Source organism: Juglans microcarpa x Juglans regia, chromosome 7S (genome assembly GCF_004785595.1).
Source record: "Juglans microcarpa x Juglans regia isolate MS1-56 chromosome 7S, Jm3101_v1.0, whole genome shotgun sequence".
Lineage (NCBI taxonomy): Eukaryota > Viridiplantae > Streptophyta > Magnoliopsida > Fagales > Juglandaceae > Juglans > Juglans microcarpa x Juglans regia.
Window position 1 is genome coordinate 19,911,571 of NC_054607.1, and position 13,922 is coordinate 19,925,492.

General features: G+C 35.1%; 3 protein-coding genes across 10 annotated transcripts; all 3 read left to right on the forward strand.

The window, feature by feature from the left end:
• The first annotated feature begins 1,294 nt into the window (after positions 1-1,294).
• LOC121241156 (glucan endo-1,3-beta-glucosidase-like) lies at positions 1,295-13,789 on the forward strand. Of its 5 annotated transcripts, none has more exons than XR_005935669.1 (4): positions 1,295-1,483; positions 1,939-2,944; positions 7,426-7,437; positions 13,724-13,789. XR_005935669.1 is itself a non-coding variant. In XM_041138801.1 (3 exons), exons 1-2 carry the CDS (start codon positions 1,393-1,395, stop codon positions 2,895-2,897), a joined length of 1,050 nt encoding a protein of 349 aa, XP_040994735.1. In that variant the 5' UTR covers positions 1,295-1,392; the 3' UTR covers positions 2,898-2,944; positions 7,426-7,542. The 5 variants fall into 5 exon arrangements, 3 of the variants coding, with proteins under 3 accessions (XP_040994735.1, XP_040994734.1, XP_040994736.1); XR_005935668.1 differs by having other exon boundaries at positions 1,939-2,920; positions 7,402-7,437; XM_041138801.1 differs by lacking the exon at positions 13,724-13,789 and having other exon boundaries at positions 7,426-7,542.
• On the forward strand, positions 5,813-13,789 carry LOC121241157 (glucan endo-1,3-beta-glucosidase-like). 4 transcript variants are annotated; one of them, XM_041138803.1, is made up of 3 exons: positions 5,813-5,969; positions 6,413-7,409; positions 13,730-13,789. In XM_041138803.1, the coding sequence occupies exons 1-2, from the start codon at positions 5,879-5,881 to the stop codon at positions 7,366-7,368; spliced, it is 1,047 nt and encodes a 348-aa protein (XP_040994737.1). In that variant the 5' UTR covers positions 5,813-5,878; the 3' UTR covers positions 7,369-7,409; positions 13,730-13,789. The 4 variants fall into 4 exon arrangements, with proteins under 4 accessions (XP_040994737.1, XP_040994740.1, XP_040994738.1 ...); XM_041138806.1 differs by having other exon boundaries at positions 6,413-7,405; XM_041138804.1 differs by lacking the exon at positions 13,730-13,789 and adding an exon at positions 7,446-7,542.
• On the forward strand, positions 10,544-13,741 carry LOC121240916 (glucan endo-1,3-beta-glucosidase-like). The gene is made up of 4 exons (XM_041138435.1): positions 10,544-10,727; positions 11,724-11,788; positions 11,923-12,016; positions 13,341-13,741. The coding sequence occupies exons 1-4, from the start codon at positions 10,544-10,546 to the stop codon at positions 13,739-13,741; spliced, it is 744 nt and encodes a 247-aa protein (XP_040994369.1).
• Positions 13,790-13,922: the final 133 nt, after the last annotated feature.

The window sequence follows — 13,922 nt, forward strand, 5'->3', positions numbered from 1 at the left end:
CTCTTATCAAATATGTAGTATATAGATGATAAGTAGAATAATTTAATTAGTTTAAAAATAATAAAAACTAAAAAAAATTTAAAAAATGTGATGTATAGTGTGTGAAGATGATGTCATAGATGAAAAAAATCTTGGCGTCCATCCAAGTATTTGAAATGTTGTGGATAAGAAGTACACATGCATTGTTTTTCCTAGTCTTCGATTTTCCGTCTTGACAACGGAACTTTTCTTGATAGTCTAAGATATTAAACGTGTATGATTGTCTTAAAAATTGCAATTGAACAAAACCCAACTTTCCAATGGTCTTGAAATTTGAGAACTGTTACGTCGACAAAGAAAGAAATAAGTTTACAAACTGATTAAATTTAACGTGATAAGTCAAATTTATTTTATAATAAAAGGTATTTTATAATTTAATATGTCATATCAAATTACATCAGTTTGTAAAATTATTTTATAAAATCTTTTTATAGATAAAGTATTGTTTCTCTAAACAATAAAAAATATAAGATCTAAAACTTTGAACTATATTTTTCATCGCAATCTCAAATATGAACTCAAAAGAAAAAAGGAAAAAAATAGTCAAGGCGATGCAAGTTTGAGCCAATTTCCTCTCTTGTCAATTAGTGCTACCACATTCAATGGATTGTTAGGTATATGTGTAGAATTGAAAAGCTTTGAATTAGTCGACGCTGCTCTTGATCATGAATATATGATCATTTAATTCCCAGTTGGATCTTATTTTTGGGTTCGATGAATATACCGCACAATCAAACAGCTAGCGCGCTCGATCATCATCCACGACGCCTGAAAAACGTACCTGGCCTACTGCAAGACCTTGTAGAAACTAGAAGTTAATACTTGTCGAAACTTGACTTTTCTGGGAGAAACGGGTTGAGTACGCAGTCTTCTCGATTGAATATATACATAGTTCTGGACCGTCTCTAAACATTCAAATTAATGGTTCGAATTCATTCCACAGCCATTCATGTCCCCCACTTGGGACAGGTTAGGCTGCATAAAATGGATGTATCTTGAAGACCAAGACTTTTCTGCAGCTGATATAGACAAAGAAATGTAACATAAAGACTTTTTACTTGAGTCCTACGTACGTCTGTGGATAAGTATCCTGATCTGGGTTTCTTTTCTTTGTTTTTGTTTTCCTGCAAGAGATGGTAGTTGTCACAAATTATGCATTGATGTCAATGGAGTGATTGGCGGTGAAGAGGTCATTGGAAAATGGTATAGGACATTGTCTAAAACCCAACAATTCTAAGGCACTAACCTATATATAAATGAAGGCGTATGTGAGAAATGGTATTGCAAGGAGATCAGTGTTAACTGTTAAGCCATAGATTTGGTACTTCAATTTCTTGTTTCTTAATTACTCAAATGGGTTTCTTGGATGGAAAAGATTGCAAAGCTTTTATGGCTCCCATATTGCTGCTACTTGGTTTTTTCTTATCTGGCCTAGAACTAACAGGTGCTCTAATACTCTCTCTCTCTCTCTCTCTCTCTCTCTCTGTCTATGCATATTGCATTGCCTAATCTTTTGATGTTGAGCTCTAAATTGGTTTGAGATGTGAGAATCCAAGAAGCTCTAGCTTCTGTGTCTGTCTGAGACTTCACCTTTTATCAGTCCTCATATGACTATTTTGATCCAAAAAGGCCTGTTTGAACTAAGAATTTAGTGTCATTTTTTTCTCTTTTCTTGAGTAGTTGTGCATGGTAGCAACGGGGTTTGGCTTTCTGCAACTGTTTTCAAGTGATGGAATCAGTATAGTTCATAGAATTATATTCTGCAAGTACTTTAGACCAAAATGGTTACTTATCATTTTAATTCTTTGTTCCTAAAATCATTGTTTAGGAACATTTTAACTTGCCTATACCTAATTAAGCTAAAAACTCATCATATTTTGGCCCAATTTTGATATGCAGGCGCACAATCTGTCGGTGTATGCTATGGAAGAAATGGCAACAATCTCCCATCTGAAGCAGATGTTATAAATCTATACAAAAGCAATGGCATTGGAAGGATGCGGATTTATGAACCAAATCAACCAACTCTGAACGCCCTTAGAGGATCAAACATTGAGCTAATCATCGGCATCCTCAACACTAACCTTCAAGCCCTCACTGATGCTGCGGCAGCAACAGACTGGGTCCAGAACAACGTAAGAAACTACTGGCCTGATGTCAAATTCCGATACATTGCTGTCGGGAATGAAGTACATCCAAATGATGCTGAAGTGGGATTTGTTTTAACTGCCATGCAAAACATACGCAATGCAATTGCAGCTGCAAATTTACAGGACCAAATAAAGGTGTCAACATCCATTGACACAACTTTGGTGGAAAATGCATATCCTCCATCACAAGGCTCCTTCACTGGAGCTGCGTCTTCATTTATAAAGCCAATCATCGATTTCCTCGTTAGCAATGGATCACCACTTCTAGTCAATGTGTATCCCTACTTTGCCTATACCGAGAACACTCAAAGCATTTCCCTTCCATATGCCTTGTTTACTTCTCCAGGGGTTGTGGTCACAGACCCAGAAGGTAATCGTGGGTACCAGAATCTTTTTGATGCATTGTTAGATGCTCAGTACTCTGCTCTTGAGAAAGCTGGTGCACCTAATCTGCAAATCGTTGTATCAGAGAGCGGTTGGCCATCAGAAGGGGGTGATGCAGCAAGCGTAGAAAATGCAGGCACTTTCTACAAGAATTTGATTAATCATGTGAAGAATGGGACTCCAAAGAGGCCTGGACAAGCAATAGAAACTTACTTGTTTGCCATGTTTGATGAAAACCTGAAGAATGTTCCTCCAGAAATTGAGAGACATTTTGGTCTCTTCTCCCCGAACCAACAACCCAAGTACCAAATCAGTTTCGGTTAATCAGAACAGTTTTGGCGATGCCAATTTATATATATATATATATATATATAGCTCTAAATAACAGTGATTGATGCTATGTATTCAATAAATGTTCCGTTCCACAATTACTCTTTTAATGAATAAATCAGTTATCTACTACATGCCCACGAGTTCATATCTTTGTGCAGTATCTTGACAAAAAAAAAAAAAAAACAGACAGATCGAAAAGATACTATGAAGTTATGAACTACTAATTTTGTGTAGAATCATTATTTGTCTTAAAAGTTTAAACAGATTGGAAGAGGTAGATTTAATTATGTATATTATATTCTTACACATTGCATGAATAGAAGTCCTGTGGCCTTACCTCGTGGCCGATATCCTACCACCAAGTTGAGGCATGGTCTCCCTAAATCACTCTCCATTGACGTGACATAGATAGTATTATTTAGCGTAAAACATAGAATATTTTAGTCAATTTACTTATCAATATGGTGTGAAATGACTAATATGGTGGGATCCTATTCCTTCTCGAACACAGCTTTAGGATTATCCAAACCTTATTATAAATCCCTTTCATAAAAGTAAAATATAATTCGGATTATTTGACCTTGGAACATGATACATCTGATATATATATATATATATATATATATATATATAAATGAATATTCATCTTATTTACAAAATCAAGTGGCTGATGGTGGTTTTACTTAGAATTTGAGAAGTGCTACAACCGTAAAGAGATTTCACAAAAATAAATTCATAAATTGACGTAACTTCATGTGAAACATTATATCTATTTTATAATAAAAGTTATTTTACTATCTAATGTACCACTTTAAACCACATCAATTTGTGAAATCCTTGTGGCTGAAGCATTTCTCTCAAGATTTTAGCACCCAAACAGACACATGCAGGGATTAGCATCATATATAGATTGATATTACCTCCAATAACATCCATTAATTTTTGCAACCAAGTTTATGGAAATCATTGGATGATCAGCATCGATCTTTTAATTTGAAACTGATATTTAAGATGCATGGTTGCTGCCTTTGTTTACTTATAAATATATCTTCCTAGACTTGTCGGCCAACAATGCCTCATGTTCCTCTCTTATGCTATTGTATTTCTTGATCAAGCTCTTCAGCACTTCCATTTGCTCCTCTGGAACTTTTTTCTTTCCTTCCAGACGATGCTTAGTTGCTTCAATTTGTCTTTTTAGCTCTTGAATCTTAAAGTTTTTTTGCTCAAGCTCTTTCCTTAGGCCTCCAACTCCGATGCCTTTCCTGCTAATATATTCATAAATTTCTACGCGTTGGAAGTTAAAAATGTCACGGGCAAAACGTTTTCAGTAGTCCCTAGTGGATTGACAGTATCTTGACAAAATAAAAATAAAAAACAGACAGATCAAAAAGATATTATGAACTATTAGAATCACTATTTATCTTAAAAGTTTAAATGGATTGAAAGAGATAGATTTAATTATTTATATTATATTACATGAACAGAAGTCTTATAGGATTGCCTAGTGGCCAATATCCTACGACCAAGTTGGTTCAAGTACTAAGGTAAACGTTGTAAAGAATATAATACAAACAATTAAATGATCTACATCTTTCTATCAACTTAAACTAATTTTAGAATAAGTGGTGAATTCACATGGTATCAGAGTCTTTAGTCCCTAACTTTACACTATCCTATTTAATTAAATATTCAACGATTTGAGTCCACTCATTAAGGTGGAGCCTGACCCACATGTGATGAGTGTTAAGGATATAATATAGAGCAATGCTACGTACAGTCCCCATTTGGGGACTACAATGTAAGCTTAGGCAATTTTATTTTTAAAATTTTTTAAAATTACAAAAATATCTCTCTTAAAATGAAGTTTTTTTTCATTTAATAAAATGCATGCACATACAATATCTAAGTAGAGACTGCAAATATAATTTCTCAATAATATAAATACTTAAATTTATATCTTCTCATTAGTTTAAACTTTTAGGACAAGTGATGATTTCACCTTGTATCATAGCAGAGGTCTTGAGCTCGAATTCTAACGATACACTTTATCCCATTTAATTAAATATTTCCCTTTCAAACCTTGAGGATACGCTATACCCATTTAATTAAATATTATATTTATATCATGGTTATAACGTCGATTCTGGTTCTGAATTAGCAGGAAAAAAATTGTGATAATATCTATTCTCTCTAAAATAGACGAGGAGATGCAAGTTCGAGCCAATTTCCTCTCGTCTATTAGTACTACCACATTCAATGGATTGTTAGGTATATGTGTAGAATTGAAAAGCTTTGAATTAGTCGACGCTGCTCTTGATCATGAATATATGATCATTTAATTCCCAGTTGGATCTTATTTTTGGGTGCGATGAATATACCGCACAATCAAACAGCTAAAGCGCTCGATCATCATCCACGACGCCTGAAAAACGTACCTGGCCTACTGCTAGACCTTGTAGAAACTAGAAGTTAATACTTGTCGAAACTTGACTTTTCTGGGAGAAACGGGTTGAGTACGCAGTCTTCTCAATTGAATATATACATAGTTCTGGACCGTCTCTAAACATTCAAATTAATGGTTCGAATTCATTCCACAGCCATTCATGTCCCCCATTTGGGACCGGTTAGGCTGCATAAAATGGATGCATCTTGAAGACCAAGACTTTTCTGTAGCTGATATAGACTTTTTATTTGAGTCCCACGTACGTCTGTGGTTAAGAATCCTGAAATTTTTTGGTTTTCCTACAAGAGATGGCAGTTGTCACAAATTATGCATTGATGTCAATGGAGTGATTGACGGTGAAGAGGTCATTGGAAAATGGTATAGGACATTGTCTAAAACCCAACAATTCTAAGGCACTAACTGGCCTATATATAAATGAAGGCGTATGTGAGAGATGGTATTGCAAAGATATCAGTGTTAACTGTTAAGCCATAGATTTGGTTCAATTTCTCGTTTCTTAATTACCCAAATGGGTTTCTTGGATGCAAAAGATTGCAAAGCTTTTATGGCTCCCATATTGCTGCTACTTGGTTTTTTCTTATCTGGCCTTGAACTAACAGGTGCTCTAATACTCTCTCTCTCTCTCTCTCTGTCCGTGCATATTGCATTGCCTAATCTTTTGATGTTGAGCTCTAAATTGGTTTGAGATGTGAGAATCCAAGAAGCTCTAGCTTCTCTGTCTGTCTCAGACTTCACCTTTTATCAGTCCTCATATGACTATTATGATCCAAAAAGGCCTGTATGAACTTAGAATTTAGTGTCATTTTTTCTCTTTTCTTGAGTAGTTGTGCATGGTAGAAACCGGGTTTGGCTTCCTGCAACTGTTTTCGAGTGATGGAATCAGTATAGTTCATAGAATTATATTCTGCAAGTACTTTAGACCAAACTGGTTACTTATCATTTTAATACTTTGTTCCTAAAATCAATGTTTAGGAACATTTTACTTGCCAATACCTAATTAAGCTAAAAACTCATCATATTTTGGCCCAATTTTGATATGCAGGCGCACAATCTGTCGGTGTATGCTATGGAAGAAATGGCGACAATCTCCCATCTGAAGCAGATGTTATAAATCTATACAAAAGCAATGGCATTGGAAGGATGCGGATTTATGAACCAAATCAACCAACTCTGAACGCCCTTAGAGGATCAAACATTGAGCTAATCATCGGCATCCTCAACAATAACCTTCAAGCCCTCACTGATGCTGCGGCAGCAACAGACTGGGTCCAGAACAACGTAAGAAACTTCTGGCCTGATGTCAAATTCCGATACATTGCTGTCGGGAACGAAGTACATCCAAATGATGCTGAAGTGGGATTTGTTTTAACTGCCATGCAAAACATACGCAATGCAATTGCAGCTGCAAATTTACAGGACCAAATCAAGGTCTCAACATCCATTGACACAACTTTGGTGGAAAATGCATATCCTCCATCACAAGGCTCCTTCACTGGAGCTGCAACTTCATTTATAAAGCCAATCATCGATTTCCTCGTTAGCAATGGAGCACCACTTCTAGTCAATGTGTATCCCTACTTTGCCTATACCCTGAACCCTCGAGACATTTCCCTTCAATATGCCTTGTTTACTTCTCCAGGGGTTGTGGTCACAGACCCAGAAGGTAATCGTGAGTACCAGAACCTTTTTGATGCATTGTTGGATGCTCAGTACTCTGCTCTTGAGAAAGCTGGTGCACCTAATCTGAAAATCGTTGTATCAGAGAGCGGTTGGCCATCAGAAGGGGGTGATGCAGCAAGCGTAGAAAATGCAGGCACTTTCTACAAGAATTTGATTAATCATGTGAAGAATGGGACTCCAAAGAGGCCTGGACAAGCAATAGAAACTTATTTGTTTGCCATGTTTGATGAAAACCAGAAGAATCCTCCAGGAATTGAGAGACATTTTGGTCTCTTCTCCCCGAGCCAACAACCCAAGTACCAAATCAGTTTCGGTTAATCAGAACAGTTTTGGCGATGCCAATATATATATATATATATATATATATATATATATATATATATATTTTTACATATATATTGCTCTAAATAACAGTGCCTTGATGCTATGTATTCAATAATCTAAATGTTCCGTTCCACAATTACTCTTTTAATGAATAAATAAGTTATCTACAACATGCCTACGAGTTCATATCTTTGTGCAGTATCTTGACAAAATAAAAATAAAAAACAGACAGATCAAAAAGATATTATGAACTATTAGAATCACTATTTGTCTTCAAAGTTTAAATGGATTGAAAGAGGTGGATTTAATTATTTGTATTATATTACATGAACAGAAGTCTTATAGGATTGCCTAGTGGCCAATATCCTACCACCAAGTTGGTTCAAGTACTAAGGTAAACGTTGTAAAGAATATAATACAAACAATTAAATGATCTACATCTTCCTATCAGCTTAAACTAATTTTGGAATAAGTAGTGAATTCACATGGTATTAGAGTCTTTAGTCCCTAACTTTACACTATCCTATTTAATTAAATATTCAACGATTTGAGTCCACTCATTGAGGTGGAGCCTGACCCACATGTGATGAGTATTAAGAATATAATATAGAGCAATGCTACGTACAATCTCCATTTGGGGACTGCAATTTAAGCCTAGGCAATTTTATTTTTAAAATTTTTTAAAATTACAAAAATATCTCTCTTAAAATGAAGTTTTTTTTCATTTAATAAAGTGTCTGCACATACAATATCTAAGTGGAGACTGCAAATATAATTTCTCTATAATATAAATACTTAAATTTATATCTTCTCATTAGTTTAAACTTTTAAGACAAGTGATGATTTCACCTTGTATCATAGCAGAGATCTTGAGCTCGAATTCTAACGATACACTTTATCCCATTTAATTAAATATTTCACTTTCAAACCTTGAGGATACGCTATACCCATTTAATTAAATATTATATTTATATCATGGTTATAACGTCGATTCTGGTTCTGAATTAGCAGGAAAAAAATTGTGATAATATCTATTCTCTCTAAAACACATGGACTTGGGAAAGTTGTGGTGCATGCATGCACCAAAAAACTAATTACGTGCCTCCTGCACTTTGCTGACTGATCAAACTCTATGTTTGTCACTAATTGCGCTGAAATTCTAGATTATTCTGGTCAGGTACTAAGTAAGGCAGATTAAATACAGCCATGGCTCCAAATATGCGCTAAATTCTGCATTTATGCTCTGATCAATTTTCGACTTTCCAACTTACAAATTCCAATAGAATATTCATTTGAGGGGTACAGAAGAAAAATTTGGCCATCAACAAACGTGGTTAATTAATTGAGCTTTACTACTCGTGATATTCATATTTATTTTTAATTTATTAATTTTATTAATTTATGGCCCTTTTTAATGGAAAAAATAATATCTGCCAACTTACACAGCAACATGAGTTTAGTTTCTTATCTGCAAATACAACATATATCTCTCTCTCAATAATAATGATCCAACTCATATCAACTAATGAAAAAGTTCCCTACCATGGGGAGCTTCGGCTCCCTTCCCCTCCCTCCTCCCTCTCTCTTTCTCCCTCCCTTCTATTTTGTGTTGTATTTTGTTTTGTGTGTTTTCAGGCGAAATAAAGGAGAAGTGCAGATCTAGGTCTTCATGCAGCCCACAGGCCAGCACAAGCCCCGCCATAGTGTTGCCCAACCGTCGATCTTCAAGACCACCGAATGCGGCACCAAACGGAGTAGCGAGTAGCCCGCACGTGCAGGTCGATGTTCCGTCGTTGTTCAGCGCGTGGCTTTCACACACTACCGAGGAGCCCTCTGCCAACGCCATGTGCAGCGTTTCTGGAGTCTGTGAGTCCAAGACCTTCAAGATTGACTGTCGTTTCTCTTCCAAGGGTGGCACGTGTAAGCAGCACTGTGCATTGCTTTTCCGATTTTATGTAGTATTTTATCTTTATAATTTCTTTTGTGTAATGTTATTTCTAGAAAAATAAAAATTCAAAAAAAAATAGTGTCTTCGAACTTTGGCCCGAAGGAGTAGTGGTCCCCCCTCCACGTTGACAGGATTTGGTGGGATTTGGTGAATCCTACCCTGCTTAGTCGGGGTATAGGGCTTTGTAACCTTTGTTGTGGACATATGTGGTATTTCTCTAAGAATTAGGTCTTTAGAGATTTACTGTCCGGACTAGACCATACCAATCACAAAAGTGTACTGAGAAGCTACTAACAATTGTAATTGGCTTGTTTTTCAAATCAACTTTGTAAGTTCTCTCTAAATAAAGAGTTATGAACCGTTTTATCAAAAAAAAAAAAAAAGTTCCCCACCATGTGGACGGCTTTTTCATATAAATATATATATATATATATATTAATATTAATTTAACAATCCCAGCTTGGGCAATTGGCCAAGTTAATTGATCCCCACGATCACACCATCGATCGAACCTTTTAATTAAATTACTGTACCAGTCTTTAACAGACTTTTCAGAACTATACATATAATATATATACATATTATATAATATATAATATATATAATGATCTATTTGAGGACATTTTGATTAATTACATAATAATAGAATACTTTGGCTACTATAAATTTCCATAAAAATCAGTCATGATCAAAAACTCCTCTATCTAAACATTCTTTACTTCCTTTAATTAATAATATTATTAAAATATTATCTACACAAATATAAATTTTTGAGACTTAAGACAAAGTCCATCACAAAACTAAGGCCAACTTAAAAACGAGTTAATTTTTTTTTTTTTTTTTATAGATAGAAAAAAAAAGGAGTTCATTTAAAACTGAATAGTTTGAATTTACAAATATAAGCATTTTTGAAGTATAAATAAACCAAGATTTATTAAAAAACATAACCATTTAAACCAATCGGATTAAAGCAAAAACCCATTAACCCCCCGAAACAATAAACTGGAAACATCATACTAACGGCAAAATGGTAATAGTACACCTCATCTATTAGGTTAACCTAGATATAAATATAGAACAAAATAAGAAGAGAACTAGGAAGTGGCAGCAGAGGCTTACTTACAGAGTAAAAACCGATCGAGGTAAGCTTGGAGCAGCTGAAGAGCAGGCTTGGGTTTGCAGCAGAGATGTCGTCGAGTTGAACGGCTGAGCACAAGAGTGATGAGTGAGACGGAGGAAAAGCTCGGCATGAGAGAGAATGAAAACATACCGAGAGACGAAGAGGAGGCGTGCGACGGTCAGGGGTGGCTTGGGGTGTCCGGCGATGATATCAGTGCAGGTGGTAATGGCGTGGAAGAGCTGACGGCTTGTGGAGGAGTCATGCCAAACGGAAGGGTCATGCTCTGTTTTTGGGGGCCAAAATAGAGATTATTCCAGCTTATAAAGGAGGCCTCTGGGTGGCATTGGGCAGTGGTTCTCTTGAGGTGGAGTAGGCTAGGTGGGCTTCCGTTTATGCAGCGACGTGAGGCTTGGGAGATGTGGTGCAGGAGTCGTGCGGATGAGTTGATATGAACTCGTGGGAATGGAATCTCTTGAAATCACAATCTATTTGAAAATTTACTTAAGAAAGTCAAAATCAAGTCAATGAATGAAAAATTTAAAACTTGTTAAAAACTCATTTCAAGAACTTAGATTATATTAAAATCTAGACCCGATGAAGAACCTGTCTCAAGAATCCAGATTATAAGGAGAAACATCACAAAGGTTGTGATTTGTCTTTTATAAGTTCAAAAGTTCATTCAAGAATAAGATGAGATAAACTCAATTCACAGTGAATAAATTAATCGAATTTCATAAATTAATTAAAATGAGGTTACAAAAAGTATTTAAACCAAAACTTAATTAAAACTCTAGTCTAAATAATTTCTTCCAAAATTATCCCTAAATGAATAATATCGCGATTACAGTAACTCGGCTACAGTACTTCTTTAAACCTTAATTTCTAAAAAGTAACTATCCAAATAAGTCATTGGCAAAAATACAAGGTTTTTCCAAAAATTCTAGTTCATAAGAAATAAGACATGCTGGCCAAGCATCCTCAAGCCCAATTATTTTAGACTAATTTCTATAACTAATAAAATAAGCTCATTTAATGAAATAAACAAGTCCAATACATTCAATCACATAATTATAATAATAAGCCTTAATTTATGTTGTACTCTTCTATAGCTTGTATCACGTGGAGGATCACTGGGTCTCCTTGTCTCAAGTCCATCTTGAATATTTGGCTCTTGCTAGACTCATCCCAAGTAGATTGTATTAATCCTTACATTACTTCCTTGATCTTTTTAACTCTTGATCTTGTAATTAATCCATTTAAAATTTACAAAAAATCTTGAAGGCTATATCCACCTTGATTTCCATAAGGAACTGAGTGATAGTGGTGCGGAGGAGCTAAGTGGTCTGGTGGGATGAGGAGGAGATGCCGTATGCTGGGCAGTGGCAGTGGCAGTGCCGTATGCTGGGCTCGATCGTGGCAGTGGCCTGCAGGAAGTTGTTCATGCTTGTAAACTTTTTTAATTAATTTCCCACATATCTAGAGGAACCTGGAGGAAGCCACCAGTGTTGGAATATGCTTGCCTGTTGATAATTTCACATATCGTCAGATTGCTCTAAGCAAGTACTGTTGGAATGGTGATATTTTTAATAATGTGGATATCAATTATTTGTGGTGATATTTTAATAAAATTGAGTTTTACATATCACTTATTTAATAAAATGACAATTATCGAGAATAGATATTCTCATAATATACTTTAAAGATATTTTCATTATATAATCTCATCTTTTTATTTTTTGAATTAATTTATATTTTGGTTTAACTTATAAATTTCGATTAATTTAATATAATACATAATTATATGACATTGTATATAATGAGATATTATAAATATCAAAAGATATGAGTATATTATTGGTAGTTAGATAAAATATTTGAAATGAATAAAAAAGATTAATAAGTATAATATTTAAATGATATGAAGAAAAAATAGATAAGTTGATGTATGGTATATTGTAAAAGTCAATATGTAAAATAGAAAAAATAGATTTTGATTATGTATTTTAAAGGATAAGATAAAGAAACCATTGAGAGTGCTCTAATGATTAACTAAAAGAGGAAAAATAACTGGGGAAGCTTGTCCGCACATGGGAGAGTAGTAGGTAGATAACCGCAGTTAATTTATTCAATGTATCGCCAACGTATTATTGGTGGAGTTTAAATAAATGCCGCCAATTTATATCACGTGCCGGTAATAGTCATGTAGCGGTGTTTAGATAAACGTTGTTAATTTATTCAATGTATCACCAACATAATATTGGTGGCATTTAAATAAAGGCCGCCAATTTATATGATACGCCGTCAATGTAATAGCAACAGCGTTTATTGTAACGCCACTATATTAATTAGTGGTGACTTTTATCTAAACACCATTAAGTTATTCAATGTGTCGCCAACGTACTATTGGTGACATTTAAATACATGCCTCTAATTTATACGATGTGTCGGCAATGTAGTAGCAACGGCGTTTATATTAACGCCGTTATTTTATGCAATGGAATGTCAACGAAGTAATAGCGGCATTTTGATAACGCGTTAATTTAGAAAAGCTGGCGGTGTTTAACAAAATGCCTCTAAATTGTATACAAACACCGTTTTCAAGTATCAGTGTGAAAAAATGCCGGTATGTGAAAATAGCAACCACCCATTACCAGCAGCTGGTTACGCCAGCAAAAGAACGCCACTATTTAATTAGCGGCGTTTTGTTGGACAGGTGCCGACGCTTACCGAGTGACAAGAATCCTTAGTTTTTTTGTAGTGATTATTCAACGATATTACTGTAAACAAAGCCAAAGAAATGGTAAGAAAATTTAGACAAGCTTCTATCACTTTTGCTACAATAATGCTGCATTTATGCTCTGCTCAATTTTTGACTTTCCAACTTACAAATTCCAATAGAATATTCATTTATAAACCCAGTCATCAATTTTCTCGTCAGCAATGGAGCACCACTTGTAGTCAATGTGTATCCCTACTTTGCCTATACCCTGGACCCTCGAAGCATTTCCCTTCCATATGCCTTGTTTACTTCTCCAAGGGTTGTGGTCACAGACCCAGAAGGTAATCGTGGGTACCAGAATCTTTTTGTTGCATTGTTAGAAGCTCAGCACTCTGCTCTTGAGAAAGCTGTTGCACCTAATCTGCAAATCGTTGTATCAGAGAGCGGTTGGCCATCAGAAGGGGGTGATGCAGCAAGCGTAGAAAATGCAGGCACTTTCTACAAGAATTTTATTAATCTTGTGAAGAATGGGACTCCAAAGAGGCCTGGACAAGCAATAGAAACTTATATATTGCTCTAAATAACAGTGCCTTGATGCTATGTATTCAATAATCTAAATGTTCCGTTCCACACTTACTCTTTTAATGAATAATAAGTTATCTACTACATGCCCACGAGTTCATATCTTTGTGCATTATCTTGACAAAAATAAAAATGAAAAACAGAGATCAAAAAGACACTATGAAGTTATGTAGAATTAC

Coding starts and splice junctions, on each gene's coding strand:
- LOC121241157 (XM_041138803.1), top strand. CDS start 5,879: ATGGGTTTCTTGGATGCAAAAGATTGCAAAGCTTTTATGGCTCCCATA. Junction 5,970..6,412: donor ATCTGGCCTTGAACTAACAG/GTGCTCTAATAC, acceptor TTTGATATGCAG/GCGCACAATCTGTCGGTGTA.
- LOC121240916 (XM_041138435.1), top strand. CDS start 10,544: ATGAGTGAGACGGAGGAAAAGCTCGGCATGAGAGAGAATGAAAACATA. Junction 11,789..11,922: donor CGGAGGAGCTAAGTGGTCTG/GTGGGATGAGGA, acceptor CCACATATCTAG/AGGAACCTGGAGGAAGCCAC. Junction 12,017..13,340: donor AAGCAAGTACTGTTGGAATG/GTGATATTTTTA, acceptor AAATTCCAATAG/AATATTCATTTATAAACCCA.
- LOC121241156 (XM_041138801.1), top strand. CDS start 1,393: ATGGGTTTCTTGGATGGAAAAGATTGCAAAGCTTTTATGGCTCCCATA. Junction 1,484..1,938: donor ATCTGGCCTAGAACTAACAG/GTGCTCTAATAC, acceptor TTTGATATGCAG/GCGCACAATCTGTCGGTGTA.